The sequence below is a fragment of the Odocoileus virginianus genome, chromosome 26 (assembly GCF_023699985.2).
Source record: "Odocoileus virginianus isolate 20LAN1187 ecotype Illinois chromosome 26, Ovbor_1.2, whole genome shotgun sequence".
Classification (NCBI taxonomy): domain Eukaryota; kingdom Metazoa; phylum Chordata; class Mammalia; order Artiodactyla; family Cervidae; genus Odocoileus; species Odocoileus virginianus.
The window spans coordinates 6,293,598-6,309,199 of record NC_069699.1 but is presented as its reverse complement, the minus strand read 5'-3'; the positions used below and the strand labels follow the sequence as shown (position 1 = coordinate 6,309,199).

The following is a 15,602-nucleotide window of genomic DNA, read 5'->3' as shown; positions in this document are numbered from 1 at the left end:
CCCCAGATGTCATAGCAAGTTACTCATACGCCTAGGGCAAATACAACAGCATAGAAGGTAGTCTGCAGATTACAAGACCTATTTACATAGATTACCATTGTCCTTCTCAAACTATGGAATTTATGACCCAATATAGACCAAGGCTATGCCACAAGTTAAGCACTCCACATCCTTTCTGGAGCATGAAAATTAATTTAGAGTATTTTATACTAAAATAAACATGAGTAAATAAAAGAGAACTGAATGCAAAGTTAACGTGAAATTTTTAGATAAAATAGGAAACTTCAAAAAGCACACAGTAGGTATGCTGTGCTGTGCTCAGTTGCTCTGTCACATCAGACTCTGTGACGCAATGTACTGCAGCCCACAGCCTCCTCTGTCCATGGGACTTCCCAGGCAAGAACACTGGAGTGGGTTGCCATTTCCTTCATAGTCTAAAAAATAAAAACAATCACCCATCTTCACGGACAGGTGAAATGAGTGGGAAAGCTTTTTATGAGCAAACTTCGGAATCTCACTAAAAAAAAGAAGAAAAAGGAAATCCAAGTATTCAGGTGACTTAAATATTTATTTCTCAGAAACTCACCTGTAGCCGTGCAATCTCTTCTCCAAATTTCTTCTGCTGTTTTGCCAGGATAGACTGGTGGTACTCAGCATAGGCCTGCATGATACAGTGCTTTGCAGCCAAGACAGGGAACACCTCCTGGAAATAAAAATACTGACCAGGGAGAGTCCAACCACACAAACCACCAGACAACATGGGATGCAGGAAGAAAAAGGAAAAGGAGACAGAAATTAGAATCACCCCATTAATAGTTTAGAGATAGGTTAGTCATTAGGTGTAAACAGAGAAGACCACATGATTTTGCGTGGACTGGATTCAATGAATTCAGGGGTTTTTTTCTTCCAATTAGAATTAACAATTGGGTTTTTTTAACTGTTAAATGTAGCCAATTTAAGTTTTTACAATTCTCTTTAAGCCATGAAGTCAACATTTTGTTTACCAAGAAAAAAGGAAAGCATGCATTAGAAAGAGAAGTAGAATAGACATTCACAGAGGAACATCAAGCACAGGCTTTAGCAGCTTTCTTGTGAGCCCTTACCCAGCTCTCCATTAACTAAGACACCATTACTCACATATACTAATGAAACTGCTCTATAGCTGACTGTTTCATCATGTTTAAAAGACAAAAGACAGTGAAGTAAGTTCCCACTTAAATTCACAATCTAAGAGACTTTTAATAACAATGATTTTAAGCCATATAGAAATTACTCAGCATCACATAAAGACTAACATTTCAATACCATACACTCAAAAACACATAGCAGACAGACAAATGCACTGAGCTAATAACTAATATGATAAAGTGTTACTTTGCCCTAATTTGTTTAGGAAAAAATTCCAGCCAAAACTGATTTTAGAAGATCCAAAAACATGAACCAAAAAAGCAGCAGAGGGTCTTCCAAAATATCAAATCCTATCCTATAAGCTCAATGTTTTTAGGAAGTACATGCCATATAATATCCAAGAAATATACTAGACAATCACTGTCTAGACAGAAAAAATAATAATGAGAGAAATGAAAACTGAATTACTACCTTGTGTGCTTTCCTGTCTCCCAGGGAATAATTTCCTAGCTTCCTGGGTCACTACTTGCAGATATTCCAGTTTTATAACTAGAATATGAAAATACCTGATGAGCTTTATTAGTCAAAAGGCAAAAATAAAAGACATCTAAAATCTCAAAGTGCACTCATGCCAGTTCTCAAGGTTAAGTCTGGAGCAACTGAGTACTTAAACAGGAGATTTTTCAAGGAATACCAGGAGTGGTGCAGAGGTAGTTTCCAAGTCTTTGTAGGTGACACTGTCTTCTCGCCAGGACAGCACTGAACTAACGGCCCCACAGGATTTAACAGTACACTGTGCAGCTCATCACGAGGTCTTCCAGATGAAAAAAGGTGAGAAGAGATCCCAAGTCTCTTAACAGCAACACTATTACTACCCAAGAGTCCTAGGCACATTCTTCTACTGATCTCTTGGTGAATTTTTAATCTCCAGCAAACTTCGAATTCCTTGGTGCTCATATTCTGCTCATTCTCAACACTCATGTGTTGATGTATTTTCATGCTTTTTTATTTTGCCACAAAATTATCTGCAATTTCATAATTTATAAAGATTCCTAAACAACTTACAAATCATTTTCCCTTAAAAAAAGCACGTAACAAATACCATTTGCTAGCATACAGACAAAATGAATTCCTTGAACATTTCTGAAAGAGAGCAGTTGACTCGTATGACATTTCAATCTGTAAGCTTCTGTTTTTAAGCATACTGAATTTACTTCTCAGTCTAATCATCTGCTTTATCATTTACAAATGCTCGTCACTGACTAGTCTCTTCAAATGCTGCTTCAGAAAGGTTAATATTAAAACAGGTAATACTTCCTGTGACACGTGGTTTTAGACGGCTGTTTTCCTTAGTTGTACAACAGCAGCCCAAGTTTCTATCCCTGTTGGCAAAACTCAATTCTAATCAAAGTACGGGGTGAGTTTGTTAAGTTTCCTTTTCCTTTTGTCTTTATGTCTGTTTTTGTGCTTTAAGATTCATCTTTAAGAAAACAGGACAATAATTAAAAGGGTGAATAATCAACATGCTCAAGTATCATGCTGCACCAAATGACCAATGATTCAAAACAATGCCCTGGTCTGATAAAATTACTGGAGACAGGTATTCACAATTTTCCAGGAAGAGTTTTAGCTTGGAAAAATAAAATTTAGTAAAGAACAGAAGCAAAGGCATTTGCTAAATAAGAAAGAGAAAGTGTCATGCATCTTAAATTAAAAACTATTTCTACAAACATACTCTTCAAATGCCTCCCCTTAAATTTCAAATTTCTTTAGAAATCATAATTTTCAACTTGCTTAAGACACAAAAATGTCCGAATAGTTCCACATGCAAAGCAACCAAGTATTCACAAAAAACAATAACTGACCTTGGGGAGAGTATCTTTGTATTGACACTGTTTAAAAGCATCACCAAAATAATCTGCAGCCTGATTAGCCAATTTAGCTATGATGGCATCTTTCATTTTATCTGGAATAAAATATTAAATTGATCATTTTAATGAAAATAAATATAAAATAATCTGATATGTCATGGTAACTCAGTGAAGACATGAAGATCACAAGTTTATACATATGTCTTACAAAATCCTTGTTGATGAAACTGATTCTCCTGCGTACAACTTAACTATTCCATGGGCAGATCCAGAGAGTTAGAATAAACGAGCAGTTGTCAGAAGCCGGACTGGAGAGTGACTGACAGTAGCTGTGGCATCTCTTTTGGGGGTGACAATGTTCTAAAATAAGATAGTTAGGGATGGCTGCCAAACTCTGAATATACTAAAAACCAATGAACTGTACATGTTAAAAGGGTAAATGTTATTGTATATGAATTCTATCTCAGTATAAGCTGTTATTTTCAAAGAAAAACTTTTCCAGTTCATTCAGCTTCCACCTGCTGGACTGCTCTCATGTTCAATTCCTCTATACTTGTACATTCAGTCCTTGTTCTTATCTCTCATTCTAACTTACATGCCTTAGAACAAGTGTCCTTATTCCCTCACTCACAGGGCCAGGGACTCTGCTGGGACGGCTCCTCCTTGTTAGTTATAAGTCTAGTTTAAACAAGACCTCCTCAAGGAAATTCTACTTGACTGAAGAATGAAAAACAGCATGACTCCCCCTACATCCTTATCCCACAGCCAGACCACCAGTCATCATCACATCTTATTTTGCATATAGCAATTCTCTCTCTCTAAAATTACATTGGCTACTTAATTTCTTGTTTATCATCTCCCCCACGATAAACTGCAAGCTTCCTAAAAACAGAAGTCTTCTCTGTCTGCTGACTCCATCTAGAGCCTATCACAGGGACCGGCATACAGCTGTACCCAGTAATTACAATATTTCATGAATGAATGAATTTTAGATGTTACAAACCTACATTAACTACTACTCCAGGGTTCAGTGTTTTAAAATGATAACACACATCTTAGGACTTTTCAAGCCATAAAAGACTTCAAAAACAGCCTACATTCTGAACTGTGTGTTTGTAGCACCTTAAGGTCAGAAAAGGAGAGTTGATATTTTTCGATGAAACACGGGTCAAAGATGCAAAGATGAAAGTTCTACACTGAACATATTATAATCACCTTATTTTAAAAGCCTGTCACTTCTTTTCCCATGCAACAAAATGGAGAACAAAGTGGAATTACCTCTTGCGGCTTTTAAAAAAAACACTTCTTGGGCCTGGGCCAGCATGATAAGGCTGAGGGTCCCAACAGTGTCTGGAGATATGTCCACAGTGGGCTCTCTATTCAAGGCAGATAAAACGGTCTCTTTAATGTGTAAAAAGGCACCACTAGCAAACTAGAGGGAGGAAAAGGAGAATTTCATTAAAATCTGAAAGGACTCAGCAAGACAATTTTTTACTGTTACACACAAAACCACTTTAAATGTTAACTCAGGTCAAGTTACTGTACTTAAGTTTTTATATTATGAAAAACAGACCCAAGACGTCTCACCTACCAACGGTAAGAATATTTTTCTAAAAACACTACAGAATAAGATTTAACATGCATTCGACATTCAATGCAACAAAGTAAACTGATGCGACAAATTGATTCAACTTTTGCAAATACTTCCTCAAAATCCAACATGTGAACAGAGGCAGGGATATTATTAAAATGTTTTTAGTCCTAAAGTGTTCTTGCTTCGGTCCCAAATTCATCTCTCTGATAATTAAAGAGTACTGATACCTAGTCCTCTGGGGAACAGCAGGATGATCCATGGCCAAGGATTTTTTATTTGGCTTTCAGAGCTCCCTGGTAAAACGTTTCCCATCAGATTCTTCTTCTCAATTATATTTTGCTTAGCTTCCCAGGTGGCACAGTGGTAAAGAATCCACCTGCCAATGCAGGAGGCACAAGAGACCCGGGTCCCACCCCTGGGTCAGAAGGTCCCCTGGAGAAGGAAATGGCTACGCACTCCAGTGTTCTTGCCTGGGAATCCCACAGAGAGAGGAGCCTGGTGGTCTGCAGGCCACAGGGGTCACAAAGAGTCAGACACAACCAAGCACTGCACTGAGGCTAACACTAAAATAACTTGGCTTTTATGAAACAACCGATCCCGGGGAAAAGACAGACATCAATCTGGGATCAAAAGGAGCTATGGGTTATGTAGTTAAGCTACAGAGAGCTAACTCAGGGTTAAACTGTACTGAAGTAAACATCACATTTGCTGCAGTCAGAAAGCACCATAAAACTAGATGAATGATTCCAAGGAGTGATCAGCTGACACGCTCAGTAAACTAACAGAATCACACACTACAAACGCAAGGGATCTGGTCTCCCACTCACAAAACAGGACTGGACAGCTACAGAGATTAAAGCACTTACCCAAGGGCACAGAGTCTCTTGGCAGCATGTGGCTTGGAAAGAGACTTAGAATCTCTTTCCCTCACACTAGGAACCTTGCTGTGAGTAAGAGTGGAATGTATCCTCAATAATTCAGGATGCCGTCTAAGATCTCACATGCCAACAACTGGAGTTTACAATGAATAGAAAACTAAATAAAATTTTAATTCGTTTTCACATTTTTAAAAACTTGCCACTTATAGCCTCACAAAGGAAAGGTCTGCATCAGGACTGCCATCTGTGCCCATCCAAACCTGGGAGCATGCAGTGTGCTTCAAGTCATTTTCCTCTCACTTTCTCAGAACAGCGTTCCTCAACTCCCCTAATCTTAAACAATGGAAAAGACCGAACTCCACCTCTGAAACAAGCAAGTTTCAGAACCATGAGAGACAGTGCAAGGACCATTTGGGATTCCCTAAAACTTAGAAGACCTGAAACCCCAGGGGACCACTGTATTAACACTTCTGCCCTCTAGTCCCCTTGTCTGGAAAACGAGAATACATTATGCAGCATGCATCGCCAAGTTTTCAAAAGAACATGAACATACCCTGTAAATGATAAAGCAATATAAAACATGAAGACATAATTATAGATTACCACTTAACAACTATCACTTATTTTTCCTTAAGTTGAAGCAAAAAAAGCTGAGTCAACAATACACTATCACCAAATAATATGCCATATTAGTAACCGACTGTATGTAAAACCTACATTTAGTTAAGAACATTATGTATCTGACCACATTTAACTATGACCTGTTCACAAGTCTCAGAGGTAAAATTTTCTTGCCAAGAGGTCTTAATTTTTGTGACACTGGTGAAATTTTAACTATATCTCGCTAAGAAAAATTATGCAAAAATAATGTACAAATATTTTAAATGAGGTCATGCATTTAAAAGGGACTCACTCGCCAAAGATTTTATCTCAAACAATCATTTTTTCTCCCAACGTTTATTGAGCCTTTATCATGTGCCAGGCACTGTGCTAGGTGCTGGGTGTACAGTGGTGAGGAAAAACAAGAGCTGGGTTCACAAGTATGTTCTTTTATCTCAGGTCAGGACTTAAAAAAAACATATCAATTCATTAAAAAGTACATTCCTTTTCAAGGAAGCACCTGTGTGTGTGTAAAGAAACATTTATAAACCCTAAATGCAAATCATTTTCAATTCAATCCAACCCAGTGCTGACAGTTGGGTAGCAACTACCGTTCTGCGTACCTGATAGTGTTTAGCAGCGATTTTCAGTCCTTCATCATTATCCAGGTTCTGTTCTGCTGCAATCTGGCTAGCTAAGGCTGCACAATTGAACAACACACAGCTCTTTTCATATCCTAAGCTTGCAAGAGCTGCAAAAGATTGAGAAGGAAAAATTCATCAGATTATTTTTCTAAAGAAAACGAATGTTTCAAAGAGAAATACTATGACCTCTATCCCACTGGCTCTCACAAAAACAAGTTTCCAGACCTGTTTTCTCACCCATGATCTGCTCCCATATTTCTAGCTGCCCTGCCAGGCATCTATTTCCACAATATTCTCATCACCTAAAATTCAAGGATCAGTAAATTCATCTTTCCTTCCCTTTACATCCACACTATTAGATTCAAAATGAAAAGTCATTCTCATATCACTTCAAATTCAATTCAAAGAAATTCTTCCCACTTTTCCATCAGCTCTCTCAAAGTGACACCTTCCCATGACATTCAAACCAGTTTCTCACTTGCTGCAAACCTATGACAATTTGAAGCACCTCCCACCTGGCCTCTGTGTCTCACGTTCTTATGTTAATACTGTATCTCTCAGAGGACTAGAAGACCATCTGGTTAAAATACAACTCTGACTAAGAATCTACACCTCTCACATCTTGTGATAGCTACTATCACACAAAATAGAGGGCTTCCCTAGCGGTACAGTGGGTAAGAATCTGCCTGCAAGTGCAGAGAATACACAGGTTCAACCCCTGGTCCGGGAAGATTCCACTTGCCATGCGTGGAGCAACGAAGCCCATCAGCCACAACCACTGAGCCTGAGGGCTGCGGCGCCTGAAGCCCACGCACCTGGAGCCTGTGCTCCACAAGAGAAGCCCCTGCGATGAGAAGCCCACTCACTGCAATGCAGAGTAGCCCCCGCTCGCCCAAACTACTGAAAGCCCTCTCGCAGTAACAAAGACCCAGGACAACCAAAATTAAGTAAAGAGAAACAAAACTGCATGTAATAGTTGTCAGCAGGCATGTGGAGAGACTAGGACCATTGTGTACTGTTGGTGGAGATGTAAAATGTTGCAGCCATGTGGAAAACACTATGAAGATCCCTCAAAAAATTAGAAATAAAATTACTGCATAATCCAACAATTTCACTTCTGAGTATAAACCCAGAAGAAATGAAAGCAGGAGGGTTTAGTCTCAGGGATATCTGTACATCCATGTTCATATCAGAATGATTCACAGTAGCCAAAAGGTAGAAGCAACTCACCCATTCACTGATTCATTAACAGAAACAAAACATTGTATAAACTTACAATGGAGTATTATTCAGCTTAAAAAGTAGAGAAATCCGATCACATACTGTAAGACGGATGAACCTTGAGGACATTACACTAAGCAAAACATGCCAGTCATAAAAAGACAAACACTCTGATCCCACCCACGTGAGGTGTCTAAAGCAGTCAAACTTCCAGAAACAGAGGTAGAATGGTGGTCACCAAGTACTGGGGAAAGCGTGAAAAGGGAAGTTGTTATTTAAAGGGCACAGAGTTTCAGATTTGCAAGATCAGTAACGTTCAGATGTTTCACAATGTGAATACACCTAACACCTCTGAACTATACACTTAACATTGATTAAGACAGGGCATTCCCTGGTAGTCCAGTGGTTATGACTCAGTGCTTTCACTGCTGGGGCCCAGAGTCAGCCCCTAGCTAGGGAACTAAGATCCCACAAGCCACGCAAGAGAAAAAATTTTTTTATTAATTGGTTAAGATGGTATATTTTATGTTATGGGTTTTTTTATACATACATACACACACACACACACACACACACACACACACACCCAGAAGAACAAATTCAATCATAGTTACATTCAAGATCTCACATAATGTGCCAGATATTGAAAACCAAACAAAATAATCATTAGGCTTCTGACAAAACCACTGAACAAACCATCTAGGAAAATCAGAATAACATTACAACTGTGTGTCTGTGCCATAAAGAAGTGTCATAAAGTAAAACACTCGTTATTACATAGCACTTTAGTAGTCTCCCCTGCAATTATAGCCAGCTTTTAGCTTGCCTCCAACCTAATTCTAGCCTCTGCAGCATAAAGCAGACAATACACACCAGCTACTCTAACCTCAGTTCAGTTCAGTTGCTCAGTCATGGCCACTCTTTGGGACCCCATGGACTGCAGCATGCCAGACTTTCCTGTCCATTGCCAACTCCTGGAGCTTACTCAAACTCATGTCCATCAAGTCAATGATGCCAGCCAACCATCTCATCTTCAGTCGTCCCCTTCTCCTCCCGCCTTCAATCTTTCCCAGCATCAGGGTCTTTTCCAATGAGTCAGTTCTTCGCATCAGGTGGCCAAAGTACTGGAGTTTCAGCTTCAGCACCAGTCCTTCCAATGAATACCCAGTACTGATTTCCTTTAGGATGGACTGGTTGGATTTCCTTGCAGTCCAAGGGACTCTCAAGAGTCTTCTCCAACACCACAGTTCAAAAGCATCAATTCTTCGGCACTCAGCTTTCTTTATGGTCCAACTTTCACATCCAGACATGACTACTGGAAAAACCATACCTTTGACTAGACGGACCTTTGTCAGCAAGGTAATGTCTCTGCTTTTTAATATGCTGTCTAAGTTGGTCACAGCGTTTCTTCCAAGAAGCAAGCGTCTTGACCTGCATACAGACTTCTCAGGAGGCAGCTCAGATGGTCTGGTATTCCCATCTCTTTAAGAATCTTCCACAGTTTGTTGTGATCCACACAGTCAAAGGCTTTGGCATAGTCAATAAAGCAGAAATAGATGTTTTTCTGGAACACTCTCACTTTTTTGATGATTCAGCAGATGTTGGCAATTTGATCTCTGGTTCCTCTGCCTTTTCTAAATCCAGCTTGAACATCTGCAAGTTCATAGTTCACGTATTGTTGAAGCCTGGCTTGGAGAATTCTAAGCATTACTTTGCTAAGTGTGTGAGATGAGTGCAATTGTGCGGTAGTTTGAACATTCTTTGACACTGCCTTTCTTTGGAACCAGAATGAAAACTGACCTTTTCCAGGCCTATGGCCACTGCTGAGTTTTCCAAATTTGCTGGCATACTGAGTGCAGCACTTTCACATATCAACTTTTAGGATTTGAAATAGCTCAACTGAAATTCCATCACCTACCCTAGCTTTGCTCGTAGTGATGCTTCCTAAGGCCCACTTGACTTCGCATTCCAGGATGTCTGGCTCTACGTGAATGATCACACCATCGTGGTTATCTGGGTCATGAAGATCTTTTTGGTATAGTTCTTCTATGTAGTCTTGCCACCTCTTCTTAATATCTTCTGCTTCTGTTAGGTTCCTACCATTTCTGTCTTTATTGTACCCATCTTTACATGAAATGTTCCCTTGGTATCTCCAATCTTCTTGAAGAGATCTCTAGTCTTGCCCATTCTATTGCTTTCCTCTATTTCTTTGCACTGTTCACTTAAGAAGGCTTTCTTATCTCTCCTTGCTATTCTCTGGAACTCTGCATTCAGATAAGTATATCTTTCCTTTTCTCCTTTGCCTTTAGCTTTTCTTTTTTTTCTCAGCTATTTGTAAGGCATCCTCAGACAACCATTTTGCCTTTTTGCATTTCTTTTTCGCGGGGATGGTCTCGATCACTGTCTCCTGTACAGTGTCACGAACCTCCACCCATAGTTCTTCAGGCACTCTGTCTATCAGATCTAATCCCTTGAATCTATTTCTCACTTCCACTGTATAATTGTAAGGGATTTGATTTAGGTCATACCTGAATGGTTTAGTGGTTTTCCATATTTTCTTCAATTTAAGTCTTAATTTGGCAATAAGGAGTTCATGATCTGAGTCACAGTCAGCTCCCAGTCTTGTTTTTGCTGACCGTATAGAGCTTCTCCATCTTTGGCTTTAAAGAATATAATCAATCTGATTTCAGTATTGACCATCTGGTGATGTCCATGTGTAGAGTCTTCTCCTGTGTTCTTGGAAGACGGTGTTTGCTGTGACCTGTGCATTCTCTCGGCAAAACTGTTAGCCTTTCCCTGCTCCGTTTTGTACTCCAAGGTCAAACTTACCTGTTACTCCTGGTATCTCTTGACTTCCTACTTTTGCATTCCAGTCCCCTATGATGAAAAGGACATCTCTTTGGGGTGTTAGTTCTAGAAGATCTTGTAGGTCTTCATAGAACCACTCAACTTAAGCTTCCTTGCCACTAGTGGCTAGGGCACAGATTTGGATTACTGTGATACTGAATGGCTTGCCTTGAAAACAAACAGATCATTCTGTCATTTTTGAGATTGCACCCAAGTACTGAATTTTGGACTCCTATTGACTATGAGGGTTACTTCATTTCTTCTAAGGGATTCTTGCCCACAGTAGTAGATATAACAGTCATTTGAATTAAATTCTCCCATTCCAGTCCATTTTAGTTCACTGATTCCTAAAATATCAACGTTCACTCTTGCTATCTCCTGTCTGACCACTTCCAATTTGCCTTGAACCATGGACCTAACATTCCAGTTTCCTATGCAATATTGTTCTTTACAGCATTGGACTTTACTTCCATCACCACTCTCATCCACAACTGGGCGTTTTTTTCGCTTTAGCTCCGTCTCTTCATTCTTTCTGGAGTTACTTCTCCACTCTTCGCCAGTAGCATACTGGGCACCTGCCGACCTGAGGAGTTCATCTTTCAATGTCATTTTTTTTGCCTTCTCATACTGTTCATGGGGTTCTCAAGGCAAGATTACTGAAGAATACTCTAACCTACTTTCTTAAATAAATGTATTAACAATCTACAATAACCAGGAGTAGAACATGCAAAAAAATAAAGATCAAGGTGAACTGAAAATCTGAACCGAGAATAAACAAAAACAATTCCAGTAATAGAAAGCAACATTTCCAAGATCCTCATGAGCATCCTTAAAGGAGACTCAAAGATAGTACACCCATAAAACAAGTACAGGATGTTATTATAAATAAGAAAATCCATGAGTAAAAAAAAGCCCCTGGAAATGAAAATTTGATTACTAAAAGTTTTTCAAAAGAAAGGTTAGAAAATATCTAGGCAGCCCATAAAGAGGGAAAGAAAGGGAAAATGTGAAAGTTTTTGAGTGAGTAGCTCAGAAAAGCAGGCTTGGTTAATTCAGTATTCCAAAGAGAAGAGAAGAAAAAATGAAGAGATTATCAAAGAAGAAACATAATTCTAATTAATTCAACAAATATTAATATATATTCAAGCCAGTATAGCTGAAGAAAGCGGAAACAAGGGACAAAATGGGAGGCAATGTTGTCAGGGAGGTAAGAGAGTCAACTTTTGCTGCAATGATTTAGCATTTACTCTGAGTGAGGTGGGAAGTAAAATAAACACTTTTGAAGAGAGATGCACTCAGCCCACCCAGGGGACAGCAGGCTGTAGGGAAGCAGTACCGGTGGAAGCCAGAAATGAGGACAGTCAGCTGCTGCAAGGGGTGATGGTGGCTCTGACCACAAAGGCAACAGCAAAAGTGTTGAGAAGTGATTGTATTTTGAATAACTTTCATAGAAAATCTGATAGGATCTGCTGATGAATTCACTGAATGTGCACAATGAAGTGAAACAATATCAAGAATGATGCCAAGATTCTTGACCTAAGCACTAGGTGCCAGGATTTCAAACCAAATTCATGTGAGAACAAACCACAGACATTTTCACCCAAGAAGAGATGCAGAAATTTTACCTTTTCTAAGACAGTTATCTAAGAATATATTTCAGGGACTTCCCTGGTGGCCCACTGGTTAGGAATCCACCTGCCAATGCCGAGGACACGGGTTTGATCCCTGGTCTGGGAAGATCCCACATGCCATGGGGCAACTAAGCCCGTGGGCCACAACTACTACAGCCTGCACACCTTAGAACCTGCGCTCCACAGTGAGAGAAGCCACGGCAAGGAGAAGCCTGCACACTGCAACTAGAGAGTAGCCCCACTCACCAAGCTATAAAAAGCCCACACACAGCAAGACTCAGCACAGTCAAAACTAAAAATAAAATTAAAAAAAAAGAAAAGATATATTCCAGTGAAGGAGGAACACACAATATTCAGAAAACAATGATTCTAACCTAAAGGATAATAGTCATGGAGCAGCTTTAGACAGCAAACAGCTCAGACTGAAGAAACAGAAGAGGCCAAAGGGAACAGAAGAGTCACTCGGGAAAAGGGGAGTCGAGAGAGATAAATAATAAGACTGAGAGTTTGGAAAATCTTGAGAATATGATAAAAGCACAGAATGTATGTGTTGGTGGAGCAATTAAACTTTTAAACGCACACACAGAGCCATACAAGAAAGTGACAATGTAAATATGAAAACAGCTCATCCAATATACGATAGTCAGTAGACGTCAAGAAAAATGAAATATACTCCAAGCAACAGATAAAAGTGAACTTTTTATATACAAAATATATATCCCAGCCTATTATATTTCCCATAAACATTATCACCCCCAGGTTGTAGTCTGCCATTTTATTTTGACATATTTCTCATCAAGGAAGTAGCAATCACCTTGGATTTTATACAAAAGGTGGGGCCCCAAGTTATACAGCAGGTCTCACCTGTAACATGTCTTTTATTGGATATTCAGTGGACACAGGTCTACATGTCAAGAAATATATATTTGTATTATCATTCTTAATACTTTAAATTACACAATATTCTAAGGAATGGGCAGCCTATGCTTCATTCACCCTAAACATTACTGATGGACATTTAATCCCCCATAACTGCTACTAGAAATGCCTTGATGATTTCTACCTCCTGTTTTATATATGCACCCAATTCTTTTCCGTCCCAGTTCCTCTAGGATCTCGGTTCATCAACTTTACCTATCTCACTTAAGTGTCTCCTGGTTCTATCGATACCGCTCCTTATTCTCAGCCACAGAATCTGCTTGTCACAGCAGCACTGGAGGTCCTTTTCTTGATCTTTCCTCTCTCCCAGCATAAGGATCCCTTTGTCCCCAAATCGTCACTGTGTATTTTCTGAACTGAGCTGCTCAGCACCCACACGTGCTATTTGCATTTCCTAACTTCCGGTCCATTCCTCAACCCAACACCACCTGACTTCAGCATGCCCTAGGGAAACTTCTTTCTCCTCCTGTGTTGCGCTGTGCTTAGTCGCTCAGTCATGTCTGACTCTTTGTGATCCCATGGACAGTAGCCCGCCAAGCTCCTCTGTCCATGGGGATTCTCTAAGCAAGAATACTGGAGTGGGTTGCCATGCCCTCCTCCAGGGGATCTTCCTAACCCAGGGATCGAACCCAGATCTCCAGCATTGAAGGTGGATTCTTTATCGACTGAGCTGTCGGGAATCTAGCGAATTTTACAACCTTCTTTGACCTCTGCCACAACAACTCTGAGAACGATGTTTCAACAGCAAAGTCACATGTAGGCATTTGCAAAGAGATGAATTCCAGTGGCCCACCCTGCAAGGTCCTCCTTTCACATCTGGCATACTGTATCCTTGTCTGTAAATACAATCAGTATTTCTAACGCTTTCCCCTGGTAACTGCAACGTGCAGCCAGGTTTGGGAACCACTGGACTGCACAACCTCTGAAACTCTTCTGGAATTCAATCCCGTCTCTGTTTTCCCCTGGTTCTTCAGAGATCAGAAAGCCTTTTCTCAACCTCATTTCCAGGAAACTCTTCCTTTTATCTCCCCTGAAAATTATACTCCCTAGTTTGGCTTTCATACTTTTTCCAAACTACAGTCTACCAGAGGAGATAAATTTATTATCTTTTAAGGAAACTGTTCCTAAATCTATGTCTCCACCTCTTTTGAGCTTTAAATACATTATATCTAAATGCCACAGAGAAATTTCTACCTAGATATAACACAGAAAAGTCAAACTTGACCTATCTGTTGAAAGGAATAATTATCCACCGGTCAAACCAAGTTACAAATCTTAAAGTCAATCATCAACTCCTACTCCTTCTTCTGATAAGACAGCCAGCAGATCCATCAGTTTCATCTCTGAATCCTCTCTCAAAACCATCCTTTCCCCAACCCACAGATAGGATACTTGGTCTAATCTCTTCATCTCTCACCAGTTTAACAGGTCTGTTTCTCTCTAGTCTCTGGATTTAGGCTTTTTGAGTCATATCCAGTTTCATTAAATCTTAGAAAGTCACTTATCTTTCTAAAACAGTTTTAGAAACAATAGTGCCTTTTCTCACTGTGCTAAGAGGGAATTTAATTAGATAGTATGTGTAAAGCCCTTTCACAGCACCCAGGTGGAATAAGCTATGAGGGAAGAACACAAATTGATAGCACACTTGCAACTTTTCACAATCTACTCTCCAATGTCTTCACCCTCCAAAATCCCCAAATCACCCACAGTTTCAACTCTTACCAATAATCATATTAATACATATTAGTATAGTAACTTATACTATATGACACTGTTATATAATATTATATAGTATATATCCTACAACGCATAAACATTATATATATTATAATTATATGTAATATTAATATTATTCATTGCAGCTAATATTTATTGAGCCTTATTCTAAGGACTTTACATGTATTCCACTCATTTAATCCACACAAGAAACCAATGAAATAAACCAATGAAATAGTACTAATCCCACTTCAGAGATGAGAAAATTAACACACACAAAGTTTAACATGATGAGCTGGTAGATAAAAAAAGCCTTCACTCTTCTGACTTTTGGTTATGATATTCTACCTGTAACATTACTTTCTACCTGGAAAAACAAAATTCATCCTTCAAGGATTCATTCAAACATCACGTGCATTCAAAAGCAAAATTAACTACTTCCTTGTCTAAGTGCCCATACGTTTCTTCAGAGATTAATATACTTCCCACTATACTTCAAAATGATCAGTTATCTTACAATCAGACTGAACAAA

The 15,602-nt window shown here is 39.3% G+C and overlaps 1 protein-coding gene across 2 annotated transcripts in view; it reads right to left on the bottom strand.

The window, feature by feature from the left end:
• PDCD6IP (programmed cell death 6 interacting protein) overlaps positions 1–15,602 on the bottom strand; it is a 67,364-nt gene that overhangs the window by 35,437 nt on the left and 16,325 nt on the right. Inside the window, exons 4-7 of one of the 2 annotated variants that reach the window (XM_020908845.2) lie at positions 6,695–6,822; positions 4,278–4,431; positions 2,994–3,094; positions 587–718 (exon numbers count right to left, since the gene is read on the bottom strand). In XM_020908845.2, coding sequence (XP_020764504.1) covers positions 587–718; positions 2,994–3,094; positions 4,278–4,431; positions 6,695–6,822 — 515 coding nt within the window. The remainder of the gene's footprint in view (positions 1–586; positions 719–2,993; positions 3,095–4,277; positions 4,432–6,694; positions 6,823–15,602) is intronic. The other variant, XM_020908846.2, reaches the window with a different exon arrangement.